General features: G+C 44.6%; 1 protein-coding gene across 2 annotated transcripts in view; it reads left to right on the top strand.

Moving 5' to 3' along the window:
- Positions 1-415: 415 nt before the first annotated feature.
- The window catches only part of LOC149323703 (methylglutaconyl-CoA hydratase, mitochondrial-like), a 44,457-nt gene continuing 25,498 nt past the window's right edge, over positions 416-19,374 (top strand). Inside the window, exons 1-4 of one of the 2 annotated variants that reach the window (XM_089491261.1) lie at positions 416-712; positions 6,719-6,786; positions 6,869-6,956; positions 14,853-14,939. In XM_089491261.1, coding sequence (XP_089347387.1) covers positions 457-712; positions 6,719-6,786; positions 6,869-6,956; positions 14,853-14,939 — 499 coding nt within the window. In that variant the 5' untranslated portion in view covers positions 416-456. The remainder of the gene's footprint in view (positions 713-6,718; positions 6,787-6,868; positions 6,957-14,852; positions 14,940-19,374) is intronic. The other variant, XM_089491253.1, reaches the window with a different exon arrangement.

Genomic DNA, 19,374 nt, shown 5'->3' with positions numbered 1-19,374 from the left:
AGCTCCAGGCTACGGAACTCTAGGGATGGTAGTTTGTTGTGGCACCAGAATTCCATAGCCTGGAGCCTAGGCATTTAAAGGCGTGTCAAATAGGACTCTATGCACCCATAAAGTGGTATTAAACTGTATTATTTCCTCAGAGTAGCAGGAATCTTGTGTGGGCCATCCAACGGTCTCCTTGCTCTTGGAAGGAATGCTCCCCTGAAGAGTTGAGGGAAGGAGAGCCGAACTTTTTCTAAAGGTGCCCATATGGACAGTACTTTCTCCTTTCCTCCCTTGGGCTCGCGAGGGGGCGGGGGCGGAGCTTAGCCACAAGCCACCGGCCTTGGCGCGCGCATTTCGTGCAGCGATTGAAAGAAGGGGGGGGGGCGTTGGACCACGTGACGCTGCGTTAGGGAACGACTGGGAGAGAGGGGGGAGGGTGCGTGGCTTGGCGCGCGCTTGTCAACAGCCAACATGGCGGCAGTAGCAGCAGTAGCCAGGGCGGCAGCCAGCCTCCTCCACCGCAGAGGCGGCTTGGCTGCGGGGACGGCCGCTACCACTAGCTCTTCTTCTTCTGCTCCTGCTGCTCAGAGCCGCTTAACCCTGAAGGGTTTGTCGCCCGGGCGCCGCTCGGCCTTGTTCTCAGCCTCTGCCAGAGGCTACAGTTCCGAGGCGAGAGGGGGGCTGGAGGAGGAGCTGCGGGTCCGCTATCTGGACGATGAGCATAAAGGTAACTGCGGAGGGAATCGTGGAAGGGGAAGGCGCGTGCCTCCAGGAAGGGACAGCAGGGACCCTTCGCCGCCAGACTCTTGCCCCTTCCGCGTCAGAATGAGCACTGGAGCATCGCCGCCGGCGCCGCAGGGGACCGGGGGGGGGGTTGCTGGCTCGCTTGGCGTGACGCGTCCTCGCTCTGTCCAATCAGCGGCCCGTTGCCAAGGAAACCAAATGGCGGAGGGTCGCGCGCGCCCCTTTTAAACGCCCCCCTCCCGTTCGTGAAGCGAGGAGCGTTATGCGGCGACGCATGCGCAATGCTTCCTTTTCTTCCGTTCCGTCGTGGAAGTGGAGGTTTACATCTGGAGCGACTCTCGCACACATAATAAGATTACCGCACTACCCTCTTATAGTGCTGCTATTCCACTTCAACTGCTCTGGCTGCCTCCTGTTGCATTCTGGGGTTTGTAGTCCAGTGAGGCCCAAGAGCTTTCTGGCTGATAATTCTAAATGCTTCTTTTTAAATTGCAAGTCCCAGAATGCAACAGGAGATTTGTTCAAGATTTCAAGATTTGTTCAGAGGGTGTTGGCTATTGCCAACCCTCTTGAGGCTGAGAGAGTGTCACTTGCCCAGGGTCACACAGTGACTTTCCATGTCCAACCCAGGATTCGAACCCTGGACTCCTGAGTGGTAGAATTCAAAGATATAGCCATGTTAGTTTGTAAAATCTGCACATAGATCTTGTAGCACCTTTGAGACTAACTGAAAGAAAGAAATTGACAGCAGAAGCTTTCGTAGATTTCAGAGCCAAAACACACTGCGGGAATAATCCAGTTTGAGACCGCTTTATCTGCCCTGGTTTAATGCTAGGAAATCCTGGGAACTGTAGTTTGTGAGACGTTTAGCCTTCTGTGTCAGACGTACTACAAGAAACTACAGTTCCCACAATTCCGTAGGACAACCAAGGCAGTTAAAGCGGTCTCAAACTGGATTAGTCCTGCAGTGTCCTTTCGCCCTTCAGTCTACCTCCTTACGAAGTCTGGGAAAGTTCATGTTGCTGTCAATTTCTTTCAGTTAGTCTCAAAGGTGCTACAAGATGGCTCTATGTCCTGGTCTCCTGAATCCACTTCTCAAACCACACTGGCTCTACTGTCGAATATACCATGTTGGAAATGAGCTTTTGGATTGTTGGTCATTCTAGGCCAAAAGTAAAGGCTGCAAGGAAGTTCTTTGTGTCTTTTCTATCTCTTTTAAGACACAAGTAAGCACCCAAGACAAGGGTCTGGGTGTGGAAGGGGCAAAATGAGGGCACTTTTGGCCCCCAATAACAATTCTGGCACCCCAAGTGAAATTTTCATCCAATCCCCAAATGTCTAGCCTTGCAGGGAGTGAGACATTTAAAGTCATTCACTTTACCACTGTCCCTTTGCATTTCTTGGGCGCATTACAGACCACCCATTTGGGGCGGCCTGTATCCGGCCCTTTCCCCGCCAGATCAGGGCCTCAGCTGCCACAGTGGCAGCCTCTGAGGCCCCGATCCACCACTTTCCAGGCCACGGGGAAGCGGCAAAAGGACGCTTCCCCGCGGCCTGGAAAGGGGTGTCCTTGGGGCTTCATTCCCCAAGGACATCCGACAGCGGCGGGGAGGAGGAGAAAGGAGCCGCTCAGCCCCTTTCTGCCTTGCGTTGCTGGCGCAGCCATCTAAAGGCTGCGCCAGCGACGCAAATCCTAGAAGGAGCTCCGTTTCGGAGCTCCTTCCGGGGCTGCGAAAAGGGCGCCCCAGGTGCCCTTGCATGGTGCAAGGACGTCACATCTGTGCCACCTCGTTTGGAGGCAGCGTGTTTGTGACATCCTAATGGCGGCGCCCATCTAGAATGGGTGCCACCATTTTGTACATATCATGTATGTACTAGGGTTGGGAACGTCTGGAAGAGATGCCCCCGGGCAACCCTAGTACGTACACGGTACGTACTTTAGGCGCGTCTGTAACACACCATAGAATCATAGAGTTGGAAGAGACCACAAGGGCCATCCAGCCCACCCCCTGCCATGCAGGAACTCTCAATCAAAGCATCCCTGACAGATGGACATCCAGCCTCTGATTAAAGACCTCCAAGGAAGGAGAGTCCACCACACTCTGAGGGAGTGGGTTCCACTGTCGAACAGTCCTTACTGTCAGGCAACTGCATGCTTCAGAACCCTAGTCTGTATGGGTGTTGTTATTATGGCAGCATTATGTCCACATGGGCGCTGCCATGATGACGATGACGATGCACAGCGTCTGTGTGTCGCTGCACGTTGCATACATCACGAGTGTGCCAATGGCGTACTTGTGACATACGCAAAGTGCCACAAAAAGAAACCAGAAGAACCGGCTTCTTTTTACTGCAGAAGGACGCAGAAAAAGCACTTCTCTAGACATTTTGTGAATCCTCCAGCATGATTATTATGGTCAGCTTCTGGCTGATGTTGGCCATAGGGATGAGGTAGAGGACCTAGAGGTTCCTAGTGAGGTGTTCTCTCAGGTAAAAAAGAAAAAGGTATTTTTTAAATTGCAGTTTTTCTGCTTACACAGAGGTCCTCTGCCCCTAAACCCAGTGAATGTGGAGAGCCCACTGTATTCACATTCCTTTGGTGACTTTGCCTACCCCTTTTCTTAGGTTGCCTAAACCCCATTGCTAAAGTTCAACTGCAGTGCTAGAAATTTTGAGTCAGAAAGAAAATGCCATGGCGTGCAAAATCTCATTTGAAGGGGCAATGCCCTTATTTTGGCACTCCCCCCTAATTACCTCCTGGCCTGGGAGCAGCTGGACCACAGAGAATGCAATAGGGGAGGTTAAGCCCCTGTTAAGTTCCACCTCCCTCATGAAAAAAGAAAGATCCATATTTCTTGGCCCTGTGTACTTAGAAATGAAAAGCAAAATACAAAAAAGCAAGGTTACCTTGGATGATAGATGTTTAATGTAGGCTCATTTGGATTTCAAATAACAGTTATAATACTGGTTCTACATTTGTGGGATCATGTCATTTTGAAAGTGGTGGGATATACTTCTTGGTAAACCGGCTATATTTACCTAAGAAAACCCTATGAAATTCCTGGGGTTGCTATACGTCAGCAGGCAACTTGAAGATACATACACATGCCTAGGGTTATGATGTAAATCTCTGGTGTGTTGCTTGTATTTGACTAGTGGAAATTACTGTGGCTTCTCCATAATTAAGCATAACTGAAGCTTTTCTTTAGTTTCTTCAAAATGCATACCAACCTGTTCAACACTTTCCAGAGTGTGAACTGAGATGCAGATATCTTACTGCAGTCAAACATCTCCAAATCTTGCAGAGTACCTGTTGGGTTAAAGAATAAAAAAACACATGCACCTTTTAAAGCACCCCATGTTTACAAAAACATGCTTTTTCTTTAAAATAGTATTTTTTAAAAATTTGGCATGTTACTCGATGTTCTTGAAAGCAGAAACCTTCAATTTAAAGCAAAAAAGTTAGAGTTGGAGCTGTTCCCTAAAACAAAGACATTTGTATTACAAGAAGTTCCCCTGACATGTGAACACAAAACATGGTCACAGTCACCTGCTCTTGGGAATTCTGAGATTTATAGTTCGGTGAGGAACTTAACATTCTTTTCTAGGGAGTTTCCAAGATATATTTCGGAGATATCCCTGTTTTCACTATAAAACTAAAGCAATTTAATCTTCTGTCTTTTCTCAGGGTGACATAGCTTCCTGAGTATCTCACCAAATTATACACAGGAACCCCCCCCCCCAGCACCCACTTCTCTTTTTCATCATGGGAGATAACACTATCAGTAATAAAAATGCAGTATAATAAAATCAAGTTCCAAAATAGTGGCGTTGTATTAAAAATTCTATACAAGAACACTTTATAGGTAGCCCAGATGATATAGCATGTGGGAGAGTGCCACATGAACACCCTGTTCTAAAAAAGTGTGGAGTTCAAATGAGGCCTTGTCTACCTCTGGGCCTCGGTCAGTGCATCTCTTCCCAATCTCCATTCCTTCTCCTTTCTGGCTGGGAAACCTCTGCCTTGCAGCAGAAAGGCTTTGTCAGTCAAATAGGTAGTGCTCATTAGTAAAGTAGCAAGCAGTAGGTGACATATTTCACCATTAGAGTAGTTCTGGTGGTGCTCTCTCTCTTCAAACGGGGAGCTGAGCTTTTTCAGTGGAATAAACATGGAAAAGCCTAACCTGTGCCAAGCAGCATTGAACCCAAACTAAGTTGGCAGAGCCCTAATAATGAATAAAGAAAACAGTTAACAGGAAATTTAAAAAAACACATGAAATTACTTTTCCCAACCAATTCTAGTCAGATCTCTAAGGAAACATACCTACTCAAAAAAGAGAGGACCTTGCTTATGCATTTAAGTCTGATCCTTTAAGATGCAAGTTCAGTTATACCACAACACTCGTACTTATAAAGAAAGCTCCCACAAAATGTTGCTATTCTGTTTTGAGATCCCCCATAAAAAACACATTCCAGGATCAAAGGGATTCTCTCAAAAGCTAGTCCTACTGGCGCGCGTGTGTGTGTGTGTGCTATTTAGAAAACCACAATTTGCATCCCAAATGTAGTACTCATCATTGTCCACTTGAATAAAAGACTCAGGTAGAGATTTCATAGGGCCTGTTTGCACATTCCAAAAGGTCTGTATTCCTCCAATCCTTGCATTGTCCTGTTTGGTCTGTGCAGGTCATTAGCCTCGGGGCTCAGATCTGGCAGACTGGATGTAGTTCTGATGGATCCAGCCCTATTCAAGGGCAAAGAGGCCTTAATATAAGTCTAAATGACCCACCCTTTGCTGTGGAGTTTTGAGCAAACCCTGGCAGAAGAGAACCTTGTGTGTGTCGCTTGTTTTACGTTAGCTGTTGCCGCTAGTGAGAAACCCCCAGCACTACAACCATATGGCCAGGTGTCTTGCATCAGACACAGTGATGAAGGCTTCTCACTAGCAGCAACAGCTGAGTAAGTTATGGGGCAAGTGGTAGTAGCAGGTCCATGATACGGGGATGGGTTGGTGTGTAAACAAACATCCATTCTTCCCTGCACCAGCCAGGGGACCACTCCAGGTTGGGTCAGGATAGCACAGGCATGTCCTGTCTGCTCACCTCCATAGTTTTAAAAGGTAGCAGGATTGAGAGGCATTGGGATAACAGCCATAATAAAAAGGTTGCCAAAAGGGGGAAATGATACCATCCATCATTTTTAAGGGGGTAATAACAAGGAAACCTGTTACTGTTCATAATGAAATGGTGGCTAGTGCAAGTGCATAAAAATAATTTTATTTAGAGAAGAATAATAGTTGTAATGTATCCAACTCTACTATGTCACACTTTAGTTTTATATCAAGTGGCTTTGTGTCATAGTGTACGTAGTACCTAGTTATAAAATTTCTCAGTTCATTCCCAAAAGAAGTAGGTGTTAGAAACTAAGGTGGGTTACAGACCGCCGCTTTGCGGTCTCCCGTCGGCGCAATTTGCTCCGTGAGGGAGCCGCAGCAGCCACACCGCGCGGCTCCCGCGCGGAGCAAAAAAGAAGCTCCATTTTGGAGCTTATTTTTGTGGCGCCTCTATGACATCGCGAGGCGCCTGGGGCGGACTCGCGACGTCATAGATGCCGCGCGACGTCCGGACGCACAGCATCCGATACGTAAAGATGGCAGCGCCCGTATGAACAGGGCGCCGCCATCTTGTACGTATTCTGTACGTACTAGGGTTAGGGGGGTGCGGAAGCACCGCCCCTTCCTAACCCTAGTACGTATAGAATACGTACTAAATGGCGGTGTGTAACCCGCCAAACTTTCAATAGTGGCATATTTTGATTTATTCCAGTAATAGGGTGTGCTACCTACTTCAAGCAGTTACTAATAGAGATCTATATTATTTATGCATGTATTCATGATAGTTGCCTAGAGAATCTGTTCATGTAAATGTAGCGGTAAACCTTAAATAAAGAACTGATTCATGTTATTATTATTATTTTCTTCTGTGTATAGGAATTGTTGTACTTGGATTGAACAGAGGACATGCAAAAAATGCACTTAATAAAAATCTTGTAAAAATGGTAAGTAGATGACTCATTAATATTCTATACATCTGAAATGCTGAAAGTAAGTGTTGATAACTTGCACACCTTTTTTCTATAGATATCAAAAGTTATGGAAGCTTTGAAAACTGACAAAAAAGTACGGACGGTTATATTCCGAAGTGAAGTTCCTGGGGTATTTTGTGCTGGTATGCAAATTTAATTTTTACTATGCATTTGAAAATCCATAATTTATCAAAACTCAGTAGAAAATACTGAGAATCTAAAATCTATTTCAGCAAATAAATATAGAGAACTTCTATATATAATCATTATTAAAGCAATACTTTTTCTTAGGCCATATAGAAAGATCACAAAATTTTTTGCAAGCTTCTGAGTCCCCAAGTTCAGAACCTTCATTGGACAAGTTATATTAAACATAAAAACAGGTTGGGAGGATAGAGAAATAAAATGGCTCATGTTTAAAACATAAAATCTCTTATTGGTTATACTCTGACAAGTGGGAGGATGCCACAGAAATTAGATTATGTTTTCTTTCTCATTCCTTTCCAGTTGTCCTTGGGACAGTCCCAATGTATCTAAAACCATCTGAAGTTTTAGTGCATCCTAATCTGAATGTCTGTAACCTTCTACTTTACATAATGAGACACTTAATAGATGTAGCACCAAAACACATTGCAGAAATAATCCAGTTTGAGACCGCTTTAACTGCCCTGGATCAATACTAGGAAATTCTGGGAACTATAGTTTTGTGAGATGTTTTCTGTCAGAGAGCTCTGGTGCTACAAGAAACTACAGTTCCTCGAATTTCCTAGCACTGAGCCAGGACAGTTAAAGCAGTCTCAAACTAGTCACCCGGCCCTTCTGTGGAGGCAGCGGCAAAGAAGTAGAGCCACCGCCCGGCCTTGGTCTCACCGCTGCCGCCTCCTCCTGGCCCTTTTGCGGAGGCAGCTGCAGCAGCCGCGAGGAGGCCAAAGCCTGCCCTGCAGCCCAGCCTCCTCCACCTCACCGCTGCCTCCGTGGGAAGACTGGGCGGCGCTGGAGGCCAAAGGGCCTCCAGGCAGCCACCCGACCCTTTTGCAGAGGCGGCGACCACGAGGAGGCCGAAGCCTGCCCAGCAGCCCGGCCTCCTCCGCATCACCGCTGCCTCCGCAGGAAGGCTGGGTGGTGCTGGAGGCCACCCGACCCTTTTGCGGAGGCGGCAGCCACGAGGAGGCCGAAGCCTGCCTGGCAGCCCAGCCTCCTCACAGATGCAGCCTCCGCAGAAGGGCCGGGTGGCTGCCTAGAGGCCCTTTGGCCTCCAGCACCGCCCGGCCTTCCTGCAGAGGCCGAGGGCCATGCCTCCTCGCTGCTGCTGCCACCGCCGGTAACGGCAACTCGGGGGCCATGGCGGCGGCAACGAACAAGGTAAGTGGGGAAAGGGAGGGAGGGAAGGAGGGAGGCAGGAAGGAAAGGGGAGGGTAAGCCAGGGACTTTTGTCCCCAATGGCAGCGTGTGTGCACGCGCGCCGCCATTGGGGACAACTTCTGGGTTTGCTTTCCGCGGATGCTCAAATCCGCGTAAGGCAAATCCGCGTATAAGAAGGACCGACAGTAATAGATATGACTGACAAGCCTTTAGGTAAACCAAAATAGGAACTTTATTGAACAGAAGGTTTGAACATATTTTCTTTGAGCATGTGTTACTTAGTTACATTTGTACTCAGTATTTTGCTACTGTTATTCCACTTTCCCCAGATTCTCTTCAACCACCTCAGGACTTTCCTGTCCCTTTTTGGGCAATTCATATTTCTAGCTCCGCCACCAAGGCTAACAATATCTCTCACGATATAATGTAACTGAAACCCCTCTTTGAGAGTCTGGCTACCCTGAGTCTCTCTTTTCTAGACTCCCCCAAAACTAATACAGTCCCTCTCTCTGGAGCAAACAGTTCCCTATCTAACTGTTCCCTCAGGAAAGTCTGGAACCCAGTCCCCTCTTGGACTTGACTGTTACCCTCAACATTCTAAACCCTAACTGCCCACTCAACTGCCAAGTGGAATGTTCAAATTCCTCATCTAGCACCTGGTTGGCTCAGGGCATCCGCCCTCCGATTGGCTGTTTGGCAGTCAGCTCATTACAACATGTGTGTGTTGTTGTGTACTGTATATGCTCGTGTATAAGTAAAAAAAAAAAAATTGCAAAAAAAATTGACCCAAAAAACCTGGGTAGACTTATACACAGGTCAATACGGTAATAGGCTTGTCCCCATCCTGGCTGTCTCCTGAAGGGACAGCTGGGCTATGGAGGAGGATGAAGGGCAAGCGCTCGCCCTCCAAGCCTTGTCTCCAGCCTAGCTGTCCCTCAAAAGACAGCCAGTGTGGTAAGGAGGATGGAGGGCAAGTGTTTCGCCCCCAAGCCTCATCCCCAGCATGGATGCCCCTTGGGAGACAGCCAGAGTGAGGAGATGGATGGAGGGCAAGCACTTGGGGACAGCCAAGCTGCGGAGGGGGGAAAAGGGTGCTGACACCCTATGTTTTACCCTTGACTTATCCACGGGTCATATCAAAATCCCTAATTTTGGCCCCAGAATCTGCCCTTGACTTATACATGAAATTGACTTAAAGTCAACTATGTACCGTATAACACTGCATAGCGAAGTAAGCACTCTCTAAGCGGCTTACAGTTGCCCCCAACAAGCTGCGTTCTCATTTTACCAACCTACGAAAGGATGGAAGTTTGGCAGTATGTTCAGAGATCACACTGATTCTGATGTTAGATAATTAGTCTCTCTGTTAATATGAAATACACTATATCTTGAAGTGAATTCTCCTTTATTTTATTATTTATGCATCAAAGATACAGTGATAAACCTTTATCCAGGCAGACAGGACACATTAGTCCATCTGAACTAAAGTTTTTTATTGCAGAATTGACACAGCTATCCCTGCAAGGTAGACATTTTATGACATTGTCCCCTTAAGGAGTTATAAACAAGGTCCCAGAGTTTCAGCCACCGGCCATGTTCAGTTTTAATTGGAGAAAACTAGCAGTATTTTTAAGATTCAGACATTGTGTTGTTTACATTTTGGGGGGCAGAAAAAGATAACTCATTTTTGCCTGAATGAGAAGTAAAAATGGAATTTTGACTTGTTTTCATCTTTGAAGGTGGTCTTTGCTACTTGTTGATTATACTGATAAATGAAGTGCATTTTTTCAAAACTAAAAGGTTTGCAGCTGCAAATATTGTAAAGTGTACAACATGCTTGTTATGTTGGGTATAACATTCTGAAATGTATTTTTGTAAACAGAAATACATTTGTCCCTTCGTATTCGGTAGGGTTAGGGGCACAAGACCCCTGTGAATATGGAAAAACTGCAAATAACAAAAACACCACGGTTTTACCCGAGAGGACATCTCTAGGAATCTCTAGGTCCTCCAGTGGCACTGTCTGTGGTCAACGTCTGACAGACATTGACAATAGAACTGCACTGGAGGAGCTACAAATGCCTAGTAGAGTATTCTCTCTGGGAATCTCTAGGTCTTTCAGTGCAACTTTTAGTTAAAGTTGACCATAGAGTTGCACTGGAGGACCTAGATATTCCTAGAGAGAACATATTAATCAAATCTGTGAATAATCAAATACGCAAATATCAAAGCTGCAAATATAGAGTGATGAGTGTATTTGTGGCTGCAAAGCTTTCTAGTGTAATTATAAATCAGTTAAAGAAGAGGCACTCTGTACAGTTTGAGTCTAGCGTGAAAGGAAAATAGAGACAAGGGAGGGAAAAAATTAACTCAAGCATCATTTTTAAAATTTAAACAGTCTATATTGTCTAAGATTAAAAGTGGATGGAGCTAGATAGAAGAACCTGGGGGCTGTATGCATGAGCCCAAAGGCCCATGTTCCCCTTGGCTTGCCATTGTCTTATATGTGTGACACAGACCGATAGCCCTGAGTTGGGGTAGGCCAGATCAGACTCCGATCCAGTGGTTCTGGCCCAACCCCAGCCCCAAGGGTCCTTAACCCAGTGTCTTTTAACCAGCTGTTTGCAGCAGAGTTACCTAGAAACTCAGCCATGATAGCCAGCAGACTGCAGGACCATGAGCCCCCTAACTTTCCGTCACTGCCATGTACCCTCTGAAGGCCCCTGTCATGGCCTGTGACATTGTAAGGAGGCACCTGGCCATGTGGGTGAAGCCATGTGCTCCATTTCTGCCCTTATAGGATGTGGTGGGGCCTTTAGAGGGAGCACAACAACAGTGGCAGGTAAGGGGTACCCAGCGGGGGCTCCACATCATGGTGGTGGCCAGGTGTATGAACACATGCTCATCGCCATGTTTGTCCAGGGTCAGGGTTGGCCTGTGTTACCCTGCCCATTTGTATTGCCCCCCCTCTCCTGCCTCAGTATTGTTGATGCCAGTATATCTTTGCTTCTTAGCTTTTCCTATACTGTAGTCAGATGGAATGGCAGCTGTAAGGTGACAGTTGAAACAGTGTGTCTAAGCAGAACTGTTGGAGTGGCCTGTTTTCCTGCTCCCTCTGATGCAGCCTGATGGACATGAAATAAAGGTGTGCTAAGAGTCTACTCACTTCTGTGTATTTAGCTGTCACTGACATTGCATACCACTAATTGAAGCTTGTGGACATGAGGTAGGCTGCTCCATGTGTGCAGACAGGCTGTAAAAATACTTATGAATTTTCTTTTTCTTGACAGGAAACAAAGGGTGTCTCAACAAGTTGAACCACCCTTTCAGAAAAATAAAAAAGATGAATTACTGTGAAATTTACATTCCTAGTGTTCGGATGGTTCTATGCTGCTCTAAAGAACAATACTGTGATGACTTTATGTTTTTGACTGCATAAAGAGTGCAGTATCTAATTGATATCTAATTATGGTCAGTGGAAGGAATTTTCATATTCCCCTAATGCTCTCCTGTACGTTCCAAATCTTCTTCATAGGATTGGTGAAATTTCTCTTGTAGGTGTTAGGAAGGAGGGCTCTGCATAGGGAGGACGGTAAACGCCCACCACTTGAGTGAAAATCTGCTTAGGTAACATTGGATTTAAGCTTCTGTGTTGAACTGGCACTGTTTTTGCAGGTGCTCGCTTGAGTCAGTTGCTATCTTTTGGCAGTGCCATTTTTGTTGTTAATAAGAAGCAGAGGATTTGTAGTCTTTTGTAGGATTATTCCAAAGTAGGTTTTCTTGTACTGAATTTCCACAGAGGTGGATGTTACTGCTGCTCCATGGGATCTTTCCTATGGGATCCTACAGTGTCCATTCTGTTCATTCCTTAGTTGAGGTGTTGGGCAAGATCAGGAAACATTTGGCACTCAGGATGTCACAAGTATTAGGACATGCTTCTTTATCTTTCATCTAATCAAAATTCTCCCTTCACATTGTGCACTCAGTTTTAGGTCACAGTAGGGAACTAAATTTGACCTAGTTAATTGACAGTTAATCTAGCCATCATCTAAGTAAAGATGAATTACAAGCTAAGAAGTGGATTGTTTTTCATTGTTTGGATTAAGCGGGCATATGGAGTAGATTTGCTGTGGTATGGTGGTTCACTTTTTCTGTTTTATTTTTAATGTATTTTAAAAAATAATACCCACCCAAGTTCCTGATGTGGGTATGATGCATTATTGAAAAACTGTTTTTAAAAACTTTTTTTTCAAGCTCTGACACATGGCTTTAGTTTTATTTTAATTTTTTCACTTGTTAAACATGCTTTTTATGTTCTCTTGGCAAAAGAAAAGCATACTAAGTACATCACCAGAATTTTGTCATCTTTGGCTTTTAATATATGTCTTAGCTATTTCTGTAACATGAGTGGGATGATTATATGAAACTTTGAGTCACATTTAATTATGCATACATGTGCGTTTGGTCTACAAAGCATAAATCCCCCTGCTCCTTTTTGCCGATAAGTGGTTTGTTTTTAGACTAGGTAAGAAGACTTAAATAGCTTGCTTTAATTTTAGTAATTACCCCCCTCCCCATATTTATTCTAGATAAAGCAGTCTGTAAAAGCTGATATGGAATGTGCTTCCTAAGGCAGATCTTAAATATGAAATTTCTGAAAGATGTTCAGATACTGGGTATCTTCTGCAACTTTGACACATGCTTTCATTGATATTGATAAAGGTCATGCTTTTTTTTCACTTGTATTTGTATTTAAAATATTTTTTTCACAAATGTACTCTATCTCAGCATTACATTCCTGAAAATGTGTATTCATGTTTACACTACCAAAGAGTCATATATTGATTTTAGGTTCATCTTGAATTAATACATTCAGTGTAACCATCTTGACAAGAAAACAAGGTGTTCATCTTGAATTTAGTTACTGATTGTTATTTCCACTTCTTGTGCGTCACCTTTGTAGAAATTATGAGACAGATGTGGACTATTCTTTTTGCAGATCTTGTTAACACTCATGAAGTAGGATTATAAGAAAAAAAAGTCACTTTGGATTATCTGAATTATGGGATATTTTCTGATCCTTTTCCCCATGTAAATTCTACTTTTCCATGGAGGAAATCTAAGAAATGTCACTTACTCCTGAATGGGACCAATTTTCTGATAACAGAAGAGCATGTCTGTTCTGCTCTGCTGCTTCATACATTGCCAAAAAACAAAACAAAAACAGTATGGGACATTATTTGTCTCAATATGTTATATTGGCTGAGACAAAAGGATATTTCAGTGGCAAAAATTTGTTGGGGTATGTTTGTGACTGGAATTTGGGGACATTGTTTATTGTTTTTCAGATGATAATGTCACCAGGGATGGGCAATTGTGTGGGAAGATGGGTGCCATTTTCTCACTCTGCCTGCCTGCTGAGCTGTGACTTCACTTCCAGCTGCCATTTTGACTGATTTGGGGGCGATTTTCTTTTGTGTTTTCTAGTGGTGGTGATGGTGGTGGGGCTGGAAAGTCATGGGAACTTCTGTGCTTTGGACTCATTTTGGGTCCATTTGGGGCAAGAAATAACCAAAAATGGTCTCCTCATTTATAAATTGATTATGGGGGTTGGGAGGGAGTGTTAAGGGCTGCACTTAGGGGTCCCATTTGCTAAAGGTGACCTGCAACCAGCACTTTGCTGACCTCTGGCCTACTCTGTATGCCCAGATCTATGTGGGTTCTGCAACAAAAATTGTCAGAGAGATTAAAATGTCCCATCTTGTTGCACAAGATTTAAAATCTGTCTTTCCCCTTTTAAGGCAGGAATTTCTCAAATCTACGTATGACCCAACCAAATATTGTTCTTTTTACTTTGTTAAATTGGTATGTTTTTACCGTGCAACCTTTCATTCTGTATTGTATCCAACAAGCATTCAAAGAAGCATATATTTGCTTCTTTTACCTTACCCAAATGATTTACTCTCTGCCCTTTTAGTTGGTCTAGTGTTCACAACTTTTGATCTCATTGGTTATAATCTCTGGTTTTAAGTTAATCATGGCTAGTGTTGCCTCATTGGAGTTGTTATGCTGCAGTATGGTTATCTGTCAAAGGGAAGTGATGAATGAATTCACTTGTGAAGTATGTTTTAAATGCCTGATAAATTACTTATATAATTATTTATCAACACAGTACAGGTAGAGTTTCCCTTATCCGGAATTCCAAAATCCAAAATTGTCCATGTGGGTGGTTGAGATGGTGACACCATTGTTTTCTGAGGGTTCAGTGTACACAAACTTTGTTTCATGCACAAAATAATTAAAAATATTATGTATAAAAGTATATTTAGGCCATGCATTTAAAGTGTATATAAAACATAAATGAATGTCATGTTTAGACTTGAATCCCATCTCCAAGAGGTCTCATTATGTTTTTGCAAATATTCCAAAATACAAAAACATCCAGAATACAAAACACTTCTGGTCTAAAGCATTTTGAATAAAGGAGGGATAACCTGTATGCATGATTTTGTGAAGCGAGTCATCAGCCCTGGGGCTAATTTTACACTTATGTTTTGTGAAAAATGTTTACATTGCTTTTATTGAAAGTATGAAAGATTGTCATTATGGTTTATGTGAACTGATGCTTTTGTTTATATAATTTGAATATAAATATAACAAGAAAATATCACTTGCAGGTGCTGATCTTAAAGAAAGAGCCAAAATGCACTCCAGTGAAGTAAGCTCTTTTGTCTCAAAAGCAAGAGCCACTATTAATGAAATGGGTAAGTGGGAATCTCATTGTTTATAAATAATCATGCCATATGCCTTAATTTATTATGGACTAATGAAAGCACAAGACCGTGCATGGGTTAGAATAGCCCTTTTAGTATGATATACAACACTTCATGAAATATTATGAAGCTATTAAATTCAGATACATCTTATAAGAATGACACTATGGAATCCAAAGGCATTTCTTCCTCCTTTTTGTAGAGTGTTTCTCAGCTGAACTTTTTCAGCATATTCTTGGAGATTCTCATTTCTATCTGACTCAAGGCAGTGGATATAAAAAGTCATTATTGAGCAACTGTGATTAATAGATTAGACCCATAATCCAAAATTGGATTGCAGGATAATGCAAAGTTGTTGCTTTACAATCTCAAGGTCTTTGGAGCCAGTCTTTCCCACTCTGCTGCTCTTTGGTCTCAATTCATCTTGCTGCAGCTTTGTGGCACCACAACAAACTGCCACCACCTCTGACAGAGAAAGTTAAATACACTAACTTGCAAATCCCAAAATTCCAGAACATTGATCCATGGCCCTTAAAGCAGTGTCAAAGTGCATTAATTCTGCAGTGTAGATGCAGCCTTTGATGATGTACTAGAAGGAATGTTTATCAAATTTGCAGAGGATACCAAATTGGAATGGATTGGTGTTGCCTCCAGAAGACAGGATTAGAATTCAAAATGATGTTGATAGATGGGGGAACTAGGTTAAAGCTAATAAAATGAATTTCAGCAGGAATAAATGTAATGATCTTTGGAATAGCGGTATATAAATAAAACAAATTATTATTATTATTATCTGAATATTTAATCAAATATCTTCAAACATATGAAGGGATATCATATAGAAGATAGAGCAAGCTTGTTTTCTGCTGCACCAGATACTAGTGAACCAGTGGATTCAAATTATAAGAAGGGATTCCACTTGAACATTAGGAAGAAGTTCTTTGCAAGAGCTGTGGAACAAACTGCCTCAGAGTGTAGTACTGCTCCATTTTTGCAGGTCTCTAAACAGGTTGAAAGGGCGTCTTTTAGGAATACTTGAGCTGTGTATTTTTCCATGGCAGTGGGGTGGAATAGGTAGTCCTTGTGATCCCTTCCTACTCTGTGGTTTTCAGAAACTCTTAGGAAATTGTCCATGGTGACTGAGGAATTAATTCTACACTGCAGAATTAATGCACTTTGACACTGCTTTAATGGCCATGGATCAACGTTCTGGAATCAGAAGGGCCAAATAAAGCACCTCCTGGACACTTTGAGGGTTTGCATTAAAACAGCGCACACCTTCAAAGTGGCCAAATACAGCCCTGGGAACGGCTAACGCAGCCCAGAGGCAGCCTGAAAAAGAGCAGCAAAAAGTCGTTCCTGCTGGCAGCTCATTTGGGCCCACACTGCCTGGTCACTGCAGTACGGTATTTTAAATTCATTGGTTTTAGGAATAATGTGAAGTTGCATCTTTTCAGATTGGTTTTTAAATATTGTGGGGATTTTAATACAGTTACCCCTTCTTTCTTGAGGATGTGTGGGTTTATTTTCAATGGGGTGCATCCCCCTGCGCACTCATAGGCATGAGCCCCATTCAAGTCTATGGGGCTTGAATATACGTAAGTCTCTGTTTTTTTTAGGGGGGGGAATGGATCCCCTGCAAAAATGGAGGGCCAACTGTAGTTTTTATTTCAGTGGTTTGCAAGTTGAGAGTTCATTATGTAGTTTAGAACAGTAGTTCTAAAACTTTGAACTTACAGATGTTTGGGACTAGTGATGTGGGGTTCTAGGGGCAATACAGTATCAAATTTTTAAAATATCCTAAATTTGCTTGGAAATGATCTAGCATGTTTGAAAATAAAACAAATTATTAAAATATATTTGGATAAACAAAACTTTAAAAGGTTAGCCATGTTATTATGCATGTTATACAAGTATCTCAGCAGTTTTCTCTATAGCTAATAGTTGAATAATTGAAATAGTTGATTGGGAATCTGCCCCAGTAAAACACACTTAAAATCCTGTGCATGCTTAACATTGGTGCAGAGCTCCAAAATCTAGAGGAACACACATTTTAACACATTCTCCTTACTATGAGAAAAATAACAACAAAAAAGTAATATCATTCTCAGTCATGCTTGAGGATAGAAATTTACTTCATTTTAGCTGTATATTGCTGTCCATATCTTGTGAGATATTCCCATCCCAGCTGCAGCCTAAAGTCCTTCTGTAGAATTGGATGCTTCTGGAGTTGAACATAGAGTATTTTAATCTGAGAGGCAGATTTCTTTCCATCTATTTGAAATTATCTGTCATTTCAATAATTACAATTTCTAGAGTTTCCTGTTCATATGCAGGAAAGATGGATGCATAATGGCAAATTCAAAGCATCATAAGACTGTGGGAGCAAATTACAGTCAGCCCTCCTTATACGTGGATTTGTCATGCGCGGATTTGAGCATACGCGCATGGCAAATCCGGAAGTTGTCCCCAGTGGCAGCGCGCATGCATGTGCGCTGCCATTGGGGACAACTACCCTCCCCTCCCCTCCCCTCCTCCCCAACTTTTCCCTTCCTCCCTCCTTACTTACCTTTTCTTCGCTGGCAGAACTGCTGCCTCGGCAATAGCTGGGGGAAAGGCCGGGTGGGGTTTTTGGAGGCCAAGAAGGCTCCAGCCTGCCACCCGGCCCTTGCGCGGAGGTGGCAGCGGCGGCGGCGGAGGAGGACCAGCGCCAGAGGCCTCCTTGGCCTCCTCTCTGCCGCTGCCACCGGCACCTCCGCACAGGGGCTGGGTGACGGGTTGGAGGCCAAGAGGCCTCCAACACCCTCACCCGGCCCTTCTGCGGCAGCGGTGGCAGTGAGGAGGCCTCTGGCGCTGGTCCTCCGCCACCTCAGCCTCCTCTCCACCACTACAGCCAGGGGAAAGGCCTCCAGGAGCATCACCCGGCCTTTCCCCCGGCAGTGGCGGCGGAGAGGAGGCGGAGGACGAGCGCCTGAGACCTCCTCCTCCGCTGCCGCCGCCAGCACCTCTGTGCAAGGGCCGGGTGGTGGGCTGCAGGCCTCTTGGCCTCCAGTCTGCCACTCGGCCCCTGCACCGAGGTGCTGGCAGGGGCGGCAGTGGAGAGGAAGCCTCTGGCGCTGCTCCTTGGCCTCCTCTCCCCCACAGCCAGGGGAAAGGCCGGGTGCTGCCCCTGGAGGTCAAGAGGCCTCCAGGAGCAGCACCCGGCCTTTCCCCCGGCAGTGGCGGCGGAGAGGAAGTGGAGGACAACGCCTGAGGCCTCCTCAGCCTCCTCTCCGCCGCCGCCACCTTCGTGTAAGAGCCAGGTGGCAGGCTGGAGGCCTCTTGGCCTCCAAAACCCCCACCCGGCCTTTCCCCCTGCTATGGCCGAGGAGGCGGCGGCGGCAACAAGCCAGTTCTGCCAGTTAAGAAAAGATAAGTAAGGAGGGAGGGAGGGAGGGAGGGAGGGAGGGAGGGAGGGAAAGAGTTGGGGAGGAGGGGAGGGAGGGGAAGTTGCCCCCAATGGGACTTGAGCATACGCAGATTTTGGTATACGCGCGGGGATCCGGAACGGATACCCCGCATATTCCAAGGGCCGACTGTATGTTTCTTCTTCTTCTGGTAGGATTTGCAGGTTGCTGGTCAAATAGTTTAATTCGCTTACAGCTACAGTTTCAGTACAACTTTGTACAATGTCGTTTATGCATTACAGCACAAATCAACAACATTTTGCAGAGAGTTCCTCTGGAGAACATTTGTAAGATAGCCACCTGGTCCCACTGCCATCTCAACTCCTGGGATCAGGCAGGCACTGGCTTCAGCAGGGCTGTCCTTTTATCTTCATTGACTTGAGTTTTTGGCCTCACCTCTATGGCCTCCTTTCTAGCAGGTCACACCCTGCACCACAGGCAGGTGCTTGCTAATGTCTCATGTCTGTGTGTGAATCACAGAGACCACAAAAAGGACAGATTGGTTACCTGTAACTGTTCTTCAGGTAGTAATCTGTGGAATTAATGCAACTTGTCCCACCCTCCCCTTGTAGTGTCCTGCTTATGTTAGTTTCAGGGGTGCTGTATATGGTATCTATGGAACTGAGCTCTGTGAGCAGGAACCAAGGGTTAAGGCTACCATAAGGTGGGCAGGGCCTAGGCCATATTTTTTTCTAGCAGCTGTATAGATTCTGAACAAGCTCTGTGCAGCGCCAAAAAACCCATGTGTCATCACAGATGACCGCTCAAAGAACTACAGTTACAGGTAAGCAATCTGCCCTGACCTCCACTTGTATTATTATGAGATTTATCAGAAAAATTTTTTAGTGAATTTTCATCTGGTGATCAGTCATCAAAAATCGTTGTGCTCTACAATTGGGCAAGAATGGTTAATTGTTCATTGGGAGTAAACTTTCACTTACAAAAATTATGCTGGGAGGGGGCTAAGTCATGATTGTGCA

The sequence above is a fragment of the Sceloporus occidentalis genome, unplaced genomic scaffold, assembly GCF_023333645.1.
Source record: "Sceloporus occidentalis isolate IW3139 unplaced genomic scaffold, rSceOcc1.0.p SCAF_1, whole genome shotgun sequence".
NCBI classification, from domain to species: domain Eukaryota; kingdom Metazoa; phylum Chordata; class Lepidosauria; order Squamata; family Phrynosomatidae; genus Sceloporus; species Sceloporus occidentalis.
The sequence above is the reverse complement of the archived record's forward strand: the minus strand, read 5'-3'. Positions and strand labels throughout refer to the sequence as shown.